Source organism: Semicossyphus pulcher, unplaced genomic scaffold, assembly GCF_022749685.1.
Source record: "Semicossyphus pulcher isolate SPU_LCO1_2020_fin unplaced genomic scaffold, fSemPul1.0.p SCAF_17, whole genome shotgun sequence".
NCBI lineage: Eukaryota > Metazoa > Chordata > Actinopteri > Labriformes > Labridae > Semicossyphus > Semicossyphus pulcher.
In genome coordinates, this window is record NW_027211681.1 from 27,213,275 (window position 1) to 27,232,489 (window position 19,215).

The 19,215-nt window shown below is 41.3% G+C and overlaps 1 protein-coding gene across 2 annotated transcripts; it reads right to left on the bottom strand.

Moving 5' to 3' along the window:
- Window positions 1–934: 934 nt before the first annotated feature.
- sp2 (sp2 transcription factor) lies at window positions 935–15,717 on the bottom strand. Of its 2 annotated transcripts, XM_069666144.1 has the most exons (8): window positions 15,678–15,717; window positions 12,647–12,723; window positions 10,057–10,800; window positions 8,188–8,406; window positions 7,805–8,096; window positions 5,583–5,760; window positions 5,151–5,344; window positions 935–4,846 (listed from the first exon to the last, which is right to left on the bottom strand). In XM_069666144.1, exons 1-8 carry the CDS (start codon window positions 15,682–15,684, stop codon window positions 4,746–4,748), a joined length of 1,812 nt encoding a protein of 603 aa, XP_069522245.1. In that variant the 5' UTR covers window positions 15,685–15,717; the 3' UTR covers window positions 935–4,745. The 2 variants fall into 2 exon arrangements, with proteins under 2 accessions (XP_069522245.1, XP_069522244.1); XM_069666143.1 differs by lacking the exon at window positions 15,678–15,717 and having other exon boundaries at window positions 12,647–13,619.
- Between the last annotated feature and the right edge of the window lie 3,498 nt (window positions 15,718–19,215).

The following is a 19,215-nucleotide window of genomic DNA, read 5'->3' on the forward strand; positions in this document are numbered from 1 at the left end:
GTAACCAGCTCGATGTAAACAAATGAGGCTCGCTCATTAGCCTAGCAAACTAAATATCATGGCTTCTTTTAAACGGCTCTGTCATGATAAAAACAAATATCATATCAATAAACTACTAATGAGGTAGACAAGTGTGACATATAACACCACTATTGCCATTTAATTAAATAAGTAACCTTTAAATATTACCGGCGTTCACCGAGCTAGCAGGAAATACTTCTGTCGCTTCCTGATGACGGAAATCGCAAGCGTTTCAAAACAAATGTCCCCTTAATTTAGGAATATTTTATATAATCGAAAAAGAAAAAGGAAAATAACGCAACATAGATACATTAGCTCGTTCATTTAATTTCTTTAAAAGTAGTTTCTAATTTAAAGTATTCATTATTTTCTATTAATCTTTAAGTCATTCATTTTAAACGCCTAAAAAGTTATGTTTAACATGTCAAATTTGCACCTATGTTTATTAAAAGCGAGTATTGCATTGTTTCCTAATTGCTTTATTTAAAAAAAAAGTTTTAAATGTCAGTTATACTTACTATACTAATAAAAGGCAGAACATGTGTTTATAGATGTTTAAAATATTTCTTTAGTTCCTTCATTTTGCTTTTTTAACTAAGAACTTTGTTTAGGGGGGCATTAATGGTTTTCACCCAGGCTACTAAAAGCAAATGTCAATATGATAAAAAATGTTTTGTTATTTCGCTTTATGCTTTCTAACACTGAATGCCTATCTCCATCTCAGTGGAGGTTGGTGAACTGCAGGGACAATGACGTAAATAAAACCAGGACTACAGGTCTGATATGTTGCTTTTTACTAAAACTAAATTATGCATTAACTACTTTACATTATTACTACAAGTGTTTTATGAACAATTCAGCCTAAGATGTGAGTTGGGACAAATAAAATAGGCAACAAGATTGAGATCTTTATTGAGGGCTGAATGTAGAAAAGGAGCAAACTTTATGTTTTAGCACCTTTACACAAGTTATAAAATAAATTGCTGGTTCTCTGGGTTCTCCTGATAAACACAACGAAAAGCTGCAGTACATTTATATTACATCTAAGCTTGGAGAAGGAGAAGCATTTAATTCACAGAAACCAAGCAATAGAAATGTCTTAATTTGGAAAATCTCATTGTATTTAATTACAATCAAGATTAAAATGTACAAATTTTGGTACCTGGGATTTTAATCAGTGCACATTACATTAGCATGTAACAAAAGCTAAAAACAGAAGAGGAATTTTACAAATGTTACCTGGAATTAGACAGAAAACAATCTTTAAATACTGGGTGCAGCTGTCTGAGGCATCTTTAATTCCATAGAAAAAAGATCTAGAAGTCTTATACAAAGCAGGAATGAAGCTATACAATGTCACATTATATTTTATTCCTTACACACTGTACAAAGTCCATTTCCTTCATGGCTGGCCACGCCAACCACAACACTAGGCAGCTTAACTTTTGTTTTCTAATATCCTACATTTACCGTGTCTACCAGACACACACTGTATTTACATATGCAAACATGAAATACAAACATAAGTATGGGCAGGCTCTGTCTATCCATCCCATTGGCATCGCATGTCTTCAGACACATTCTTGAAAAAATACACCAAATATTGGCCACCTAGGTTTTCTGCCGCCCCTGTGAAACACTTTGAGGTTCAAAGTGCTTTCAAATAAATCTGGACTTTCACTTTTTGGTCGAATTTCTCTGTGGTTTAAAGAGAAGAAGCTGTTAAATGTTAGCAAGGCGGCACCATCCATTTAACATGTATGTCACAGTATTAAAAACCACCACAGTGAAAACTAAACACTTCTACCTGCTGTCCGATGGCACCAAAAAGCTTTGACAATGAGAGGGCGTATTTTAGACTTTAAACTGACTTCATGACCTATTAGCAAAACTTCAGCACATCCCAATTATATAAAAACGATATAAGCAACAATTTGTTTTCTGTAAAGCAAAGGATATGAAAGTAACCTGTGAGAATACTGTACAGTAGGCCTAATGCTGGTCTGATCTGTATATTAACAAAACCTGTCAAGTGTTAATTCAGAATTAAAGCTATCACATAGCTGGAAAAATCATGTACAAAGTAATTAAGCGAAGGCCTAAGAAAGGTTTCTTCATCTCTGGATGTGATTGTCAAGTCAGGCCATTGGAAATCTGATCATATGTACAGCAATGCATAGGCTACAGATCATCAAATCAAAACTATACCATCAGAATAAGCAGAATAGCAGGTACCCTGGAATTAAGTTGGTCTTATTTATAAGTACACAAAGTGTAAGCAGGGCCTGGGAATTGGTACTGGTCCAAAACTTTCCTTTTTTGACACCTTATTTTGAGAAGTACAAACATGTATTTGGAAAATATACGGCACCACGAAAACTCATACCTTTCATAACATTTTTGGTTAACAAAAGTTCAGTTTTTAGGGTCAAATTAAACAAACAATTCAGGAACTTTACCATAAACAGAGAAATGTTGAAAGTTTAAATCTGGACAAACTTTGACGTCAACTCTTAGTACTTGACAGTTTCAATATATTGGGCCAAGGACACATTTCAGTACTGCTCAGTACCTTAAAAGTATTGAATTTCAATCCCCAGCCCTTCTGGTAAGAGTACCTGTTAATGGTATCCAAGATGGATAACCAAGAACTGTATATAGTAATCTGGTTGAAAGGTGAGAGCAGTAAGATTTTACTGAAGTCCTTTGCAGCTGGAGACCTTATTTCTTAAACTGTTAAAAAAAATTATGGATTTGTTTGGGGGTTACCAATTCACGCCTTTCCCCTTTTGCAACATGTGAAAGTTGAAGAAGTTCTAGAAAAATGTTGAAAGTTTTTACAGTACAGACAATTATAGGAAGTAGACAGTAAATATTGCAATCATGTTTCATGTTTCTGCTTCACCTTGACCAATTCACAGTCTTTGTAAATGCATCATTAATGAAATTCTGCTTCAGAACAGAAAATTCCTTAGCGTTGAATGTGGTGTTCCACAAGGATCAATCCTGGGTCCTCTATTATTCTCCAATTACATGTTTACAATTTGTGATTTTGGGCCTTGGGACACCATGCTTCATCTTGACCCATTCAAAAACTTTGAGAATGGATTAAAACAAGAAATTTCATTTAGAAAATTTGGTTGGGTCTGGTGTTCCACAAGGATCAATCCTGGGTCCTCTATTATTCTCCAATTACATGTTTGCACTTTGTGACATGAAGCATCATAATGACGTGTATTTTGACAGTATGAGCTTTCGATATACCAATAAAAATGTGGGACTTGGATCTCTTCAAAAGCCTCAAGGAATGGCCTTTCAGATTGTTCTTAATGTTGTCCTTGCTCCAAAACAATATTAAGCAAACAAAAGACACAATTTTAAACTTTACTAAGGTTTTCCAAGTTTGACCATGATATTTAATAAAATTAGTTAAATCTATCAAAGATGTTGCTTCTCTCAGTTTAAGCAAGCCGTGTTTCCAAGAAAAGAGCTCTTGTAACGTTCACTGACCTTGAAATTTGTCCATACTTTCATCTTGTTGCATTTAGACCAGGGTATGGATATTTCCAAGAGGGACAGGATGTTTATTAGGATATTATTATACTCCTCAAATTTCAGCTTCGTGCTTACAAATGTTTTTTAAAATTGTAATTTAACTTTTAAGGCACAGTGACTTCAGGTCCTAAACTGTACATTAAACCCCTTCCAAGTCTGCATCTCAAACCTCGCATCGATCTGCTGGAAGAGATCAGGCCAGCCGGATCGGTATCCTCAAAGTAAACGTATGCACTGGATTAAATGACCTTTTTACATCCTCTGTATTCCTGCTTTTAATTCTTATTTAGTCCGTTTCCTTTTGCATGCCAAGTTTTTCTACATACCTACTTTGTAAATCAATTTGTAACAATTGTATGGAAAATGTTATAAATAGTTTATTATTAATATTTTGTATAATAGTATGCATATACACACTTTAAAAATAGCTGACGTCAACTTTGAAAGATTTTCAAAAGTCCTGTATGTGGAGTTTTTATGTAATGGTCCCCATCTTTTGGGGGTATACAGGTTTTAAATTAGCAGTGACGCCCGCTGAAACACAAATAGCTTAAAACAAATTTCCATGTCACTGAGGTAAAACAGATTTCTTTTAAATTTCCAAAACATGGCGGTGATGCTTTCTTTTTTTTGGTACCTGTCAGCCAATTTTTGTAGGAGCTCCCAATGTTCAACAAATGAACAAATAAAAAATCCAAGCAGCATTTGGAGGAGAAAAAAACAAAAGGTCATTTTGACTGACTGGAGTCCTGTGGTCTCGGTGTTGCTGTCTGGTTAAATCTGTATACGCTCTTTCCCAAAAGGAGTTCATAAATAAGCAAGCAGAGTTAAGTGTCTGCTTCAGAAGCCTGGCCATGTCGTCGTCTTACGGGTTCAGTCAGAGCTGGTTCTGGCCTCGGCTCAGACCAGAGGAAATAAAAAACAAAGATAAACTATTATTAATTTGCTGGATCAGTTTGAAGTCCACCAGGGAGGATCTCTTTGTACACCACACTACACAGTGTCCTAGAGGAGTGAGGGGGGATATAGGGACATTTTTTGGAGTTATTTCCCATGATGGGACAAGTCACAGACACTCCCTTGGTATCGTCTCCTCTGCCCCTCCTTCCTCTAATACAGTCTTCAGTTTCAGAGAGTTTGTCTGCGTATACACTCAGTATACAGGCAGCTCACAGGTTCTTGGTGTTTATGTGAGTCTTGTAATGCTTCGTCAGGTGGTCACTCCTCATGAAGCGTTTCTGACACTGGCTGCACTCGAAGCGCTTGTCTCCTGTGGGGAAAACAAAAGACAGTTTGTTAATGTTTTTAAGGTCACATAAAGTGGAGGGGGAATCTTCCAAACGGCCTGCGACAACACAAAGTTATTCTGTCCTTTAAATGAGTTCACAGAGTCGAATTTATACTTGTCACTCCATTCAGTTTCAATATTCAGCCTTTCCCAGTGTTTAACCAAATCCTTCCCTATGCACCCTGAACAGAAAATTAAGCTCCTCTTTTTATTCACTTTGTGTGCGTTTTCCGAACACATCTGTGTGTGCTTTAATATGTGTGTTCAGGGTCTCCAGCAGACAGACCTGTGTGCGTCCTGGCGTGCCGCTGCAGCTCGTCGCTGCGTGTGAAACGTTTCCCACAGAACACCCAGTTGCAGACGAAGGGCCTTTCGCCGGTGTGCAGCCGGACGTGAGCTCTGAGCAGCGACGTTTTCCTGAACGTCTTCTCACAGCCGGGAACGTGGCAGATGTGCTTCCGCTTACCCACCTCCCCGGGCCTGCAGAGTGTAGTCACACACACAACCAAACATACATAGTGAGCAGATAACAATTCAAGACAGCAGCAATGAACACCACTCTGTCCATGGTACCCATTTCTAATCGGTTATATTCCATTACAATCTTGCTATTCTAAATCTATGTATGTCTCTTTACTGAATGTATCCCCTGCACCACAGCCTGGAAAACCTGTGCAGGTATAAATGTTACACTGGCATGTATCTGCCCATCACTCACCTCTTGTCTGCATCTTTACAGTTTGGACAGGTGCAGGCCATGCGTCGCTTCTTCTCGCCTGGCTGGCCGGGCAGCTCCAGGGTGAGGGTCTGGTCTACCTGGATGGCCTGCTGGCCCTGCGTCGTCGCCAGCTGGAGCCCTCCGCCCTGCATCGTCTGCACTGTGAGGTGCTGCTGGCCTGACAAACACAGAGACAGACGCAATGTTAGAGACACAGCAGGGCTCCAGCCAGAGCTGCCAAGTCCCTCTACAATCTAATTAGCTGACTGCAATGAGTCAAAGTGGGCTGGAATTCTAACTAATGATGAATGGTTAAATTAACATAATGTAAGTAAAAGAGTGTTCCAAACAGAGGGAGTTTAGAAGAGTCTGCTGTTTTGTTACGCATTAATAAGATGACTCAGAATAACTTCGTCTTCATGGTGGATATTTTCTGCTGATTCTGCCCTCAGGCTCGGCAACAGCTGAAGCTTATTTTTTATTGACTTCCAGTGAAATTGTATCACATTTCTAGGACCACAAACTGTGTGGTTTAATTACTTTATTCCTTTTTTTTTTTTAATTTTAAGATTATTTTTTGGCCGAAAAATATGGGGAACCAAGTGAGCGGATAACATGCACACACCGATGTGTCGAGGACTTTGCCTCGGTACATGAGGCGCCTGCTCTACCGACTGAGCTAAACCAGCGCCCCTCTGATTGAATTATTTCTAACAAATGTTTTTTATTTAAGATTTAATTTAACCTGTTTTATTACCAGAAATATTCCCCTTGGACAAACTATTTAATTTACAAGAAACAACAAACAGAACAAACAGACTTCCACGAAGAGAAATAACACCAAAAGCAGTGTTCAGTAACAGGACTAATATTCTGATCTATTTTGAGTTGACTCTGAAGCAAAAAACTGTTACCACTTTTAGTTAAATGTTAATATACTATTGTTTTATATACTTGGAGTATGCACCTATTTTTTTGTTTAAGTTAAGGCTGTGACAGTACTGAACTTATCTAACCACTGTGAAACACTAGCGCCCCCTTGTGGTTCAGTAGTGAATTACAGCCGCTGTCGCCGCACCTGGAGAAAAAACGTTGGCTATTATAGATTTTTAAAACTTTATTACCATCTATAAAGCAGCACAAGCAGCAAAGTCCTTCCCGTCAATCACTGTGGTGTAAATTCCTTTATCCTTCATCCTGATGGTCAGAGACTCTGAGCAGGTGTGCTCGCGTGCTGTGGTTCCATGCGCATGTATTAGTGCTGACCGTTTACCGTCTTCGTCCTGCTGCTACGCATACCGGCCTTTTAACCGTCTGACATGAATTCAGTTTCACTTTTTCTTTCACTCTCTTCGGGTCAAAGTGTCTCACTGCTGCCTCTCCTGATTTTTGTTCTGCAAACTTAAAACCTGACAGGATTCAGGTCATACTGTTTTCTCCATGCCGCCACCGTGACCTGTAAATGTGACGTGTGGCGTTTGAGTGAAGGGGGAAAATGGTGCTATTCACATTTTTATATCAGTTTCAGTTAATTTATTGAACCTGGGATTTTAAGTAGGAGTCAAGTCATTCTTTTTGTATTTCTGTGTATATTTGTTGCTCACACCAGTTTGCCACAGGAGGCAGTGTGGGTCATTGGTGGTGGGCACAGGTGAAACAGGTGAAACAGCTGACAGTGACGCATGGGTGAGGGGGAGACACACGGTTGGCGTCAGATAACCTCTGTACTGCGGTTACCGTCACAGACTTAGTTTGAGTTGTTTCAGGTCAATATTTTAGATATTTTATTGATCAGTCTACCCCTCTGTGCGTCTTGTTTTGTGGTCATGTGATTTGGCTGCTGCAAGGCTGCTTATCCTGGTGAGAATAATAAACTACTTGATCAATCCATCCGTCTCAATCCATCAGAGCTGGTGAATCATATTTACAATCACTTTATTACATACCGGTTCTGGTCCCAGTCTATAGTGTTCAACAGAAACAATTGTACACTTAATAATTCACCCTTTTACCATTTGTTTTTACCGACCAGCGACACTTGGATCACATGCATTATCGTACATACCGTAAACAGAACAGAACACCACATTAACAATGCATTTGCTCGAAGTGCTAAGTAGCACATTTAAGGACTTAACTCACTGCATTGTACTCGTGTATTTGGAGGGAAATTAAAATTAAAATTCAGCAGGATTTAAGATTTGGTAACACATCACACTCACCCCCTGCGTTGGTGATGGTGACAGGAACTCCTTGAACTTGGACCCCGTTGATGCTGATCGTCTGCACCGCCTGGGTTGCTGAGGAGAGCTGCGAAGTATTCAGCGATATCATCCCCCCCGCCGGAGCTATTTTTGCCAGAGTCCGCTCCTTCCGGCCCCCCGGCAGCGTCCTCTTGGTGGAGGCTGGTGGCGAGATGGTGGGGGCAACCGGAGTGGTGGGGGTTGTTGTTGTGGTGACCGTGTCCTGGAGCTGAACAGACTGCCACTCACCCGATGCTGTTTTGAAGATGATCTGAGGGAAGAAAAAGTCAAACAGAAGTCAGTGATGATAAAACGGCTTATATACTGAATGTTTATAAGTGGGAGTAAGTCTGAATGAATACCTGTGTCGGTGATGGTTCTGTCGGAGTGACCTGCAGGCTCGTGGGGACTGACTGTCTCTGTGGAACTGGCGGCAACGTGGCGGAGGCGGCCTGCACCACCTTCAAGGCCTGCTGGGGGATCTGCACCACCTGAGACTCAGGTTTAGACTGAACCAGCTGGACCTGCTGCACCACAGCTGGCTGCCCGGGACTCTGCACGATCAGGAGGTTGTTACCTGCCTGCAGATACAGAGACAGGAGAGGTTAATATGTTAAGCTTTAACAAACGCTCACATCTTGAGTGGTGTGACTCTCTAGCAACAGCGCCTGCCGTCACTCCGCCTTTGCCATTTTACATTGGACAAGCAATAGGCGTGCGACAAACAGCGCAAGCTTCACATGCACGCCGCTGTTCGGCCCTGCTGGCTCCGCCGTTTACACGGACGCCCCTCATATGTAGCCTCTGGTACTACCTCTGTTGCCAGCTCAGAGGTGGAAAAACTTCGCCCCACCATCCCACCTCCGTACATTTTACATTAAAGGCGAGGCGTAACAGTCCCTGCTTGAACTGGCAATGTAAAAGGGGCTATTGTGTTGGGCTTGAAAGCTGTGTTGATGCCTGGAGTCATCTCTATAAGAGTTCAGTGATGGGACGATCTCTCTCACCACTAGGCCACAAGGTCCTACTTTCCATTAAATCTAAATGAATTGATCTTCTGGCCACTTGGGGGCAGTAGAACAAACTAAATACAACACAGACATTAATGACATTAACACAAAGTTGATGCGGTGACTTTGCTTAAAGTGTTATATCAAAAAAGAAAGACGAGGCTTAGAGTTGAAATTCTTTTATCACTGTATTCTCTAAAGGGGCATGCCTCTAGGCTCCAACAGTCCTCGACACACTGATCGCAGGTTCGCCTCCCGGTCTGTGAGCATTTGGTGCATGTCACCCCCCACTCTCTCCTCCCCACATTTCCTGTCTCTCTTCAGCTGTCCTATCAATTAAGCCAAAAGCCAAAAAAAAGGCCCGATTAGTATCTACTGAAAACATGAAGATGTGTATTAAAGGTATAATAAGTTGGATTTTCCTACAAAAATAAAATATAGACTTTTACAAATATAACATAATATAAATCATCTCTTCTGGGCCTCTCTACATGTGTGTTGGTGAGTGTGTGTGCAGACCCTTGTGAGACCCTTCCCTCTGCATCATCTGTTGTTTTGCTTTGCACGGGACGTTTTCAGGAGGGGCGCTGTCGTGGTTCCCTGAGCCAATCACAGCGTACAGGTGAGAGTGGGAGTGGTTCAAATTAGCAACTGGGCCCCATTCAGACCGGCGAACAGAGCGATGCAGAGTCGGCCTTATTTCTGTTGGACAGGTAGGTGCCTCAAACCGGGTAGGACAGGCTAACCGGCAGTTAGCATGCTAGCACAAAGGTCACCGGGATGCTGTCGGTGTTAGCTCGGCGGGGTGGGCGTGTTCTCGCACGAGAGAGTGAGCTTCTGGTGACGAAGAGCCCAGGAGGGGGGGCCCAGTTTGAATGTTGTTGACAAAATGCAAGAAAAAAACCTACTTATACACCGTTAAAGGAACTTTCAGTTTACTCCAGCGTGACACAGGATAGATCACACTCGTGTCGCAATATTAAGCGAATCAGCTCCATCAACATCTAATTCTTATGTCACCTGCCTGTAAGTGAACCTTGAATTAATAATTTTTTTACTGTTAAACCTTGTATTTGTTTCTACTGTGAACTACGGTATCTTCCCCAGAAACAGCTGTCACTACATCTTCAGAAACACGTATGTTTGACACAGTCGTTAATGCTTGTAGCGCAGAATGAGCCAGTGGAACAAAACAGAAAGTATATACTCAGCCAGACGTACCTGTATGATGTTGTCTCCAGCTTCTATCAGGATGGTCTCCATCTGTTCAGGGGGTGGGGAGGCAGCCTGTGCAGGAGGCTGAGCAGCCAGAACCACTTTCTTTTTCCTCCCTCGTCGCCCCTTTCCTGGAGTGGGAGGGGCAGCCGCCGTCTCTGTGATGATTTGAGCTCCGCCCACCTCTCCGGTCGCCACATTGAGCGGCAGTGTGAGGCCGCTGGGCAGCTGCACCATGTTTGCAGCAGCATTGTTTGACTTGCGCAGCTTTGGGGAGGGCTTGATGGCTACAGTCTTCTGCGGGGTGACTGGAGCTGTGGCGGGGGCGGGGGCTGGTACAGTCATGGGAGTGGTGATGATGGCCTGGTTGGTGCCTGGTATGAGCTGGATCTGCCCTCCCTGTGGCATCACCTGGATAGTCTGGGTGCCCTGGATCTGCGGCACCATCTGGTACTGGATGTTGGCGGGGGCGGCGGTGTTGGTGCGGGCCGGGCTCTGCTGGATAGTGAGCACGATGGGGCTGCCAGGAGCCGTGGAGCCCAGTCCGGCGGGGAGCTGGATCACATTGCCCTTTGCTGACAGGAAACCCAGGTTTTTGGGTGGAGCGGGGGCGATTGGAGCCGGCTTTATGGGGAGGAGCCGGCGAGGCTGGGGCTGCGGTGGAGGAGAAGTGACAGGAGCCTGAGCAGCAGGAGGGCCGATTTTACTACAGGTGGCAGCCAAGAGGGCCAGAGGAGAGGGCTGGGTGTCCTGCAGGGAGAAACATCGTCAACAGTTACAAGACATAGAGTCTACATTAGAGCCGGCCTGAGCAGACACAGTTCAGCATTAAAAAAGATGACAGAGAAAGATGTGAAGAAGGGAAGATAAACTTCAACTACACGTGAAGTATCATAAACTACGTCGAACGCGTGATGTAGCAGGTGGGAATTTCCACCTGCAGAACTTTTGGGATTCACTGCGGTCTGTATGTGTGATCCACGAGCTGCAGGAAGAGGAGGTTTTCTACATGAATATCAGCTTCTGTTATTTTAACACTTACAAATACCTGATACCGAAAGCCCTGCTCTTGATGTCCATCAAATATAAAACTGCAACCAGATGTTAATGACTAGTGTTTTAAGTCAGCACACATGAAGCTTCAAACTAATTTCAGAGTCATCCCATTATTCCAATGACCTAAATTCCTGTTGATATTTTGACTTGTTTGTCTTGCTTGTTTGTTTTTGAAGTTTGGCGCATCATCAGTTAAAGCTCAAGGCTGCCGTAAGAAGCAACTGTAAGTATCAAAAAGCTTGTTAGTGGTGGGTATGGTACTGAACTCAGTGCTTTAAAGGGTACTGACAAAAATACGTCTGTACTACTAACAATTGAATCCACTTTTAATCCATCAGTTTCTGATTTCGGTATTTAAGAGAGGATTAAATACAGACATAAAGAGAGAGATCCAGACTATGTCACCCCTGCAGCTTGGTCAAGGAGCAGTGCTGGAATGTAGTGGGACTGCGCACCTCTTAACATGACTGGGAGAGGTGGCAGTGGCAGCAATCATGTTACTGTCAGCTGATAAAACACAATTTCAATATAGAACTACAGGGGGGAACTTGAGTTGGTGGATCCAGCTGGTCTGCAGGCTAGGATAACTGTCAGATGATTTGTAGACTTCGACTCTGCACACTACAGAAGTACACCAGCAAGTCAGGGCAATGCACGCAAGAGTTGCTACACAGGCTGGAGTGACAGGCTGGAGGTAGGCTGGGAGAAGGAGGAGTGGAGGATGTTCTAGATACAAAACAATGTTAAAATTCAGGAGTTTGGACCTACTTTCTAACATGTTTGCAATCACAGAGGGAGCTCAGTACCAGTACCAAATTCCAGGTACATTCCTGGTTCAAATATGAACGGTACTCAACCCCTCGTGGATGGACCCCAGACTTAAGACTGTTTACTTTTACACACGTTGTTCCCAAAGACAAAAAAATGCTCTTAGATGCTGAAATAATTTGTCTCAATCATCCTATAGATTGAACACTCCGAGACTTCTCTTGAGGCTTCTCCGTGAGCGAGACTTGGTTACAGACAACAACAGAGAGCATAAGGTAAAGTAGCATGGCTGCCACAGTGTTGTCAGGCACTTATTATAACGGTCTGAGCCTGTCAGTAGCAAAAACAAGCACTTTTAGTGGCTGTATATTGGCGTATGCGCGGTGCCCCGTTTAGTTACATGTAGATACATGTTGTATCTCATTTGGCGACAGCCGGCCGGTGCTCCCTCCCTGAATACTGGATTGATTTCAATAATCGTTGTCTCCACTAGTCACTTACGCACAAACACATGAAAATAGGGTCTAGGTTGAAAAATCATCCTGAAAAGTTATCCTTTAAAATGAGTAAATTTGTAAGTGGTCACTAAACTATGTAGGATAACACTTCATGTGTAAAATGTTTAGACAAACAGAAGTACTTTCAGCTCAGTGCGATCCAAAAGAACTCTACAGCGTGCAGAGACATACGTGCATGATGGGTTAACAGAGAAGATGACGTCAGGAGAGTGAAAAGGGGCAGCAGGAGGACACGACACCTGGCTGTTACTCACTTGTGTGGAAGCGGTGGAAGGCTGAAGGTATTCACTGGGACTGACAGCAACAGTGGTGGCCATACTGTCCTGTTGTTCTGGAAAACATACAGACACAGCAGAGTCACATTCAGGCAGCCTGAAGCATTTTGTTTCAGTGTTTAGTGTCAAAGACATCACAGGAGATTCCTACAAAACAGGACTGATATCAGAAAGGCAGGCTGTGGTGTTTGTATGTAATTAACTGGTAGAAATCACATTTCTTAAAGCATAAAAACATTGAGAATCAACAAAGGCATGCTTTGGAAAATACTCATCAGTGATGCAAATCAGAAGGTAGGGGCAGTACGAGCCAGTGGAAAAATCAGCATCAGTATGTTTCTATAGAATGCATTTCTATTTCTGATTTAAGGTATTTCAAATGTTACAAACCTACAAGTCAAGAGACGACATTAGCACCTGCTACCTGCAAAATACAGGGTAAAAGTTTGCTGTAAAATGTCAGGGCACCTGCTTCCAGATGGTTATATCTTTTATTAATAAATATTATTTCCATAAACCAACTCTTTAAGTTAAGAATAGTCAGGTTACAAGATATATATTCCATATTTCTGTTGTCAGGAAGCACTCACTCAGTGTGTGCGCCTTTAGAAGTGGCAGCCAAAAACTTAAGTGGCGTTAAGAAACGTCCAGTGTTTAATCTTTCAGATTACATTAAGTACTCTGTGTCTACCAGCTATAATTCTTTTGTTATTTTGATGGGATTTGTTCAACACAATGATAATCAAGATAATGCTTCAGATTTTTAAACATATACAAAAAAGGGTTTTCATGAAGTCAGCCGACTCGCCTTTAGAGCCGTTTCTCTTTTGGCCTTAAAAACAGGAGACACACAAATATCTTCAACAAGCTACTAGAAACAATTCAGACGCTCACTAAGCACAGACATGCACCACTGGACTGCAGCCAAGCACACTGTGTGAGAAACAACAGAAAATATATTAAGTATATTATATATCTGTTAAGACAGTCAGCATAAGTATATTTAGGGCAGGCTGCCTGATAGCTTAAGAGCAGAGTAAATCTTGAGTACCAGGAAAGGCTGCCTAATGGCCAAAATATGTTGAGGCTGTTATTGTCAAACAGAAATCCTCTGTGTAAAGTGGTACACTCATGATTTAGTGACCTATTCCACTGGTCCTTATTGCCTGAACTGTGGCTTGCACACAAAACACCATTACACGTTTGAAAAATATATAGCCAGAAATAAATTAAAGTGCAGAAATAAATTAAAAAGTAGCCGGTCTGTCTGCTTTTACCGCCCTTAAGTGTTTCTTATTAGTGGTTTTATGCAGCAGGTGTAGTTTCAAGTTTAACTCAACATCTGTCATCATTCATGAAGCCATAAAACAAACTGAAATATTGATATTAGTAGTTTATGAGTGCATCAGCTGAGCTAAATGCAAGCTGGCAAACAATTCAAATCAAACAGCAGGCGATTGGACCTCATGACAGCCACATAGCAATATTCTGTCTACCAGCAATACTAGTGAGAAAAGCAGAGGGCTATGGGAAAGAACTGATTCATAATATATCCACTCTATTGCAAGAAATGTTTAAGTGTTAAGACAAAGGAAAAAAAACACATCACAAGTAAGCAACACATTCGGCTATTCTGGAGGTACTGAAGAAAAAACGACTGTCTTTCACAGGGTACCAAAAGATAAAGCTGCACATACAATGTCTTTTACTTTCCACACATCTCAAGAAAATATGGACATGTTGATTTATGCGTATTTAAAAAAAACAATAGGAAATTATCTAATTTTAAATAAATATAACTGATATAGATGCACATTTTGGTTGACTGTACAAACTGTTTAAGGTCATTTCAAGCACCCATCTTAGTTTAGCTTATTAAATATTCACAACATAGGGAACATGCATTGGACAAGATGTTTTTTCTGGGTAAGTCAAAGATTGCCTTATTTCCCTTTTCTGAAAGCTTGTGACTCCACTGTAATGGCAAGGCAGAAAAGGCACAACCTTATTTCAAAACAACAGAAATATAAATTGCTAATTTTGAGAAAAATGCCTAAAACTCTGAAGACTACAACCCCCACTTTATCTGCCTCATCCTGTCATCTCGTCTGACAGTGCTGAACTTTACCCTGACACAAAAACTTACTGTTTTGTTGTTGCTGTTGAACAGGAACTGTATTCACTGTTAGAGCTTCCTGTCTCGTTTAGTGAAAGTGTTGTAAATACAGCTGTGGATCATGGAGACTTAACTTCACTGTGAACCCATAAAACTTTCACACGGGGATATTTCAGCCTGCTGAACCTCTAATCACTCTTGGCTAAGATGCATGTTTGGATATACCAACGTGGATGGGTGATTACAGAGCTGCTGCAGCAGAGTTTCACAACAATAAACACTCCTTTAGAAATTATACAAACACCACAAGTTCTGCGAGTGTGTCTTTAAGCCCTGACAGTAATACAGACACAGAAAAAAAAACTGTGCGGCCTCAAAATAGCGCCGCCATCAAACACATACTGTTGGTTTGGTTTGCTGTGGACAACCAGCTACTGTTAGCTAGCTAGCTAACTAGCAATACAGAGTAAACGGGACAGGGTGATGTGGCTAGCAGCTAGCTTAAGCTGATTTGGTGTGCAGCTTAGTTTCTACAAATCAAGATGGAACCGTTACTTGCAACATTACTCTGTATTTTATTGTGGAAAAGATACGAGGGGAATTTCACGGACAGGTTTGAGAAAAAGAAGTGAAGGACTAGCAACATAGCTTACAGTAGTATATTTAGCTAGCTGACGCGTAGCTAGCAAGTCAAACTCTCTTTGATAACGTTACAGAAAAAGGCAGCCCTTTTCCGGAAGTGCATTGCTTATTTTGGTACACACAACTGCCCGAGCTCCACTAAAACACACTTATTCGTACCGCATAATGTCCTGCGCTTTTCTGTTCAATGCAAATATAATGTTTTACGAAGTAGAATGTAATATAAACACCAATGTTTTAATTCCTACCCACCGCTCATGACGACATTCGCTCTCCGCGAGCCTTGAAGACCGAGCCCATGGAGGAATCCGCCCGCGCTGGTGCACCAATCCACGGACAATGGCATGTTGAACGACAGCGGTGCCGACCAATCAGCTTCTGCTGTCTATGTGATTGAAATTCAACTTAGCCAATCAGAGAGTGGTATTTCTGTACGTCAGTCGATGGATGACTGTTCAGCCAATAGGATGTCGAAATTGTGCTAGACAGGGGCGTTTCAAAGGGATAAACCTCGAACAAGCTAGTGCCCTATTACGGCAGGAATACGCTTTCACTGACGTCCCTAACGACCAATGTGATTATTCAGGGGCAGTACGGTACGGTAAAAACAAGAATGACAGCCGCGTTGATCAATGAGGTTTGAGTCGCGAGTGTGTGACCTGTTTGAACTGTCCTATGTTTCATTATAAGCACTCCGTTATTTGGGGTAGAAAGCACGGACCGTACAAAGCCACTGTAAACAGATTATACACTTATTTTAAAGCTATGGCGTGACTATGCCATGTTGCAACAAAGTTAATCACTGTGCATTAAAAATAGACTCACCTGGCTGCTCTTATAAAACATAATTTCATTCTCGTGACACCTGGCTCAAACATGTATGGTATGCAAGCTGTTGTCTACTGAGTCCTATTGTTATTCAATACAGGCTGCACAATAGGCCACAGCTTGACCCTAAAAGGCTCTTTGACCTAGTATTTGGATATGTGGTTGTGTAATAACAGCTAATCCAGTACTGGATCACGCATTCAAGTCATTAGTTTAGTGAAAAATAAAGTGCTCTAATGCTAAAGTACCAACACTTTACATTTTTAAGATGAAAGGTGACACACAAGTGACAGCAACACATTTCTTTCCTCTTTTAGATCATTCTTTTGGTTTAATGTGGTGGAAAACGATCCTTAATTTTAGTAAAAGTCAAATTAAACAATGTATGAATACAGCATTACAAGTGAAAGTCCTGCCTATGAAATCCTACTTAAGTAAAAGTACATGATCTGCAATATTTACAAAAATAAATGTCATTTTTCTGTAGGAATATTACCCCAGCAGGCTTTGTTATTGCACTATTTTTGTGACATCAAGTTAGTTTGACAAAAACAACTTCAGATATTTGTAGTGCAGTGTTTCCCATCCTGGCACTCGGGCCTCTCTAAAGGGTCACAAGATAAATATGATATAATACATATTTTTTCATACCTTTCTCTAATCTTTGCTTCTTCTTCTTCTTTCTTTTTTTAGCAAACCCATGTAGCCCGGACATTTTTTTTTTGCTGAAGCTGTTAACAACAAAGTTTGGGAGCCACTGGTTTAGTTTAGTCTTTATTTGAACACTAACAAGTGACTTGAGCTTTTACATGAATTTAATAGAGTACAAATAAAGTAAAGTAGAAGTATGATGAAGCATGGAATAAACCTAAAACATACGTATTTAAACACAATTCTTTAGGAGACACAGGAAAGTACTTTTCACTACTGAAAATTCATGCAGAATGCAGCTATTTTATAAAAAGAATGTGTTTCAGGTTTTACAGAGCTTTTAAAGATTACTTTTCTACACATCCACTGATCGATCCGATGATTCGACTCATTTGTGGCCACAACATAATCCAAAGAATTGACCTTAAACATATTACATTCTCTCTAAACCCTGTGTTTTTTTGGTAAGATTATTCAAACAGGATGGTCACTTGATCTCAGATTTATTTGATATTTGTCTATTTTGGGTTTCGGCCTCAACAACCTTAAAAAAAAGGCTGGTATGATCCAGGCTTTGCCACTGCTGACCTTTCACCCCGCTTCAGTCGTGACTGTCGGTCGCATCTGTTGACAACATCGTCTGAATTGCCCCCCAGCACTTTCACCCAGCATGTAGGCTACGCTGAGCTGTCCCTGTTTCTCATTGGATCGCTCCCTGTGACTCTTTTCACATCCACAATGCATGCAGCTCTTTTCATATAGGCCTTTCCCAAAGAGTGCACTTGACCTTATTCACATGCAGTCGTCTCTGTTTCTCCCCTGTGCCTCCTCTGCCTGCATCACTGCGAGGGCTTTTTAAAGTGCTTAGGAAACCACGAGTCCTGCTTTTAGCTGAAGCACTTTCTCCCTCTTCACCTCAAGTGTGCTGTAGTTAGCGGTGGAGGATGCAGATATGCTGTCTATCACCTTCTCCCCAGGCGCCTCTGTGGAGAGCCTCAGAGAAAAAGAGCTGCATAATTTAACTCCGATATCTCACTTTGCTTTCACTTAACGGGCTTCACGAGCGAGCCGGAGCTTTTACTGCAGACTTTTCAGCCCTAAACATTTCAAAGTGAATATGTGACGTTAGATAATGAAACACTTCCTATGACTTCGAGCTGATACAGTATTAACTCAGAAATGGAAACTGCATAAATAAGGCTCTAAATCCACGGCCATGTGTGCTGCTTCATACTGCTGCATTCAACTGCTTTGGTCTGGAAAGTTAATATTTAAACAAACAACGACTCAAATAACTGGTCAATTAATCGATTTCAGTGACAGAGAATGAGCTCACAGTATTTTTGAGAATTGTAACTAAAGTCATTTTTTACACAAAAAAATTATTGTTTCAGCTTCAGAAATGTAAAAATCTACTTTTTTTCTTGTCTTAAAGCAGCGATGGGATGTAACGAATGTAATCATGATCAGAATGTAATCAATCTAAGAGAGAGCAGCATTTTTTAACCTCATGAGTAGTAGCAGTAGCTCTTCTGTTGGATCGGACCACACTGGCCAACCTTCGCTCCCCATGTGCATCAATGAGCCTTGGACGCCCATGGAGGTGGCGACAAAAAAAGCCATAAAGTAGCTTCTTCCAGCTGCTGATTTACAGTGTTTCTGTGTGTAGTTTGCAGTAGTGAGATGTAAGTAAAGACAGTCTTATTAAAATATTCAGATTGAAAAAATGATGCCACACATGAATGTTTATTTTCTTCTCTTTTACTGAAAACGCTGAGCCAGGAGCCAGCTTCAGGGTACTGAGAAATAGAATGAGCAAAATACACCTGGGCATTTCAACAAATAAAACTGACAGGTAGAGACGAGTCGTGGCTGATATACACACTTTGAGGCAGGGCATTGTGGGAAAAATGACGCATCTTGGTTTAATATTAGACCTCGGCTTGTAAACTGTCGCAGTATTGACGACAAATTCAGAAAACTGTTGCAGCTGATGCGTGTTAACTCCGGAGAGGTTTTGTCTTTATTCGCAAAACTCTCTCGTGTTTAAAGTTTATATTGTTATATTTCTTTACCATTCAGCATAAGTGCATCAATCATACGACTGAATCCTGCAGGAACCTGTGCTGAAACATGGAGCCACAAAAAAGAACATTTTATCATCTTGAAATCAAAGAGAAATGACATGATTCCCTTTTTTGCATCGTTTAACCTCCAATTCTGATATGTCATTTGGAAAATCAGCTGTTTGTGTTGTAAATTACATTTCTAAATATATTTTCTTTGGTCTATTTTTCCCTATTCATGAAAA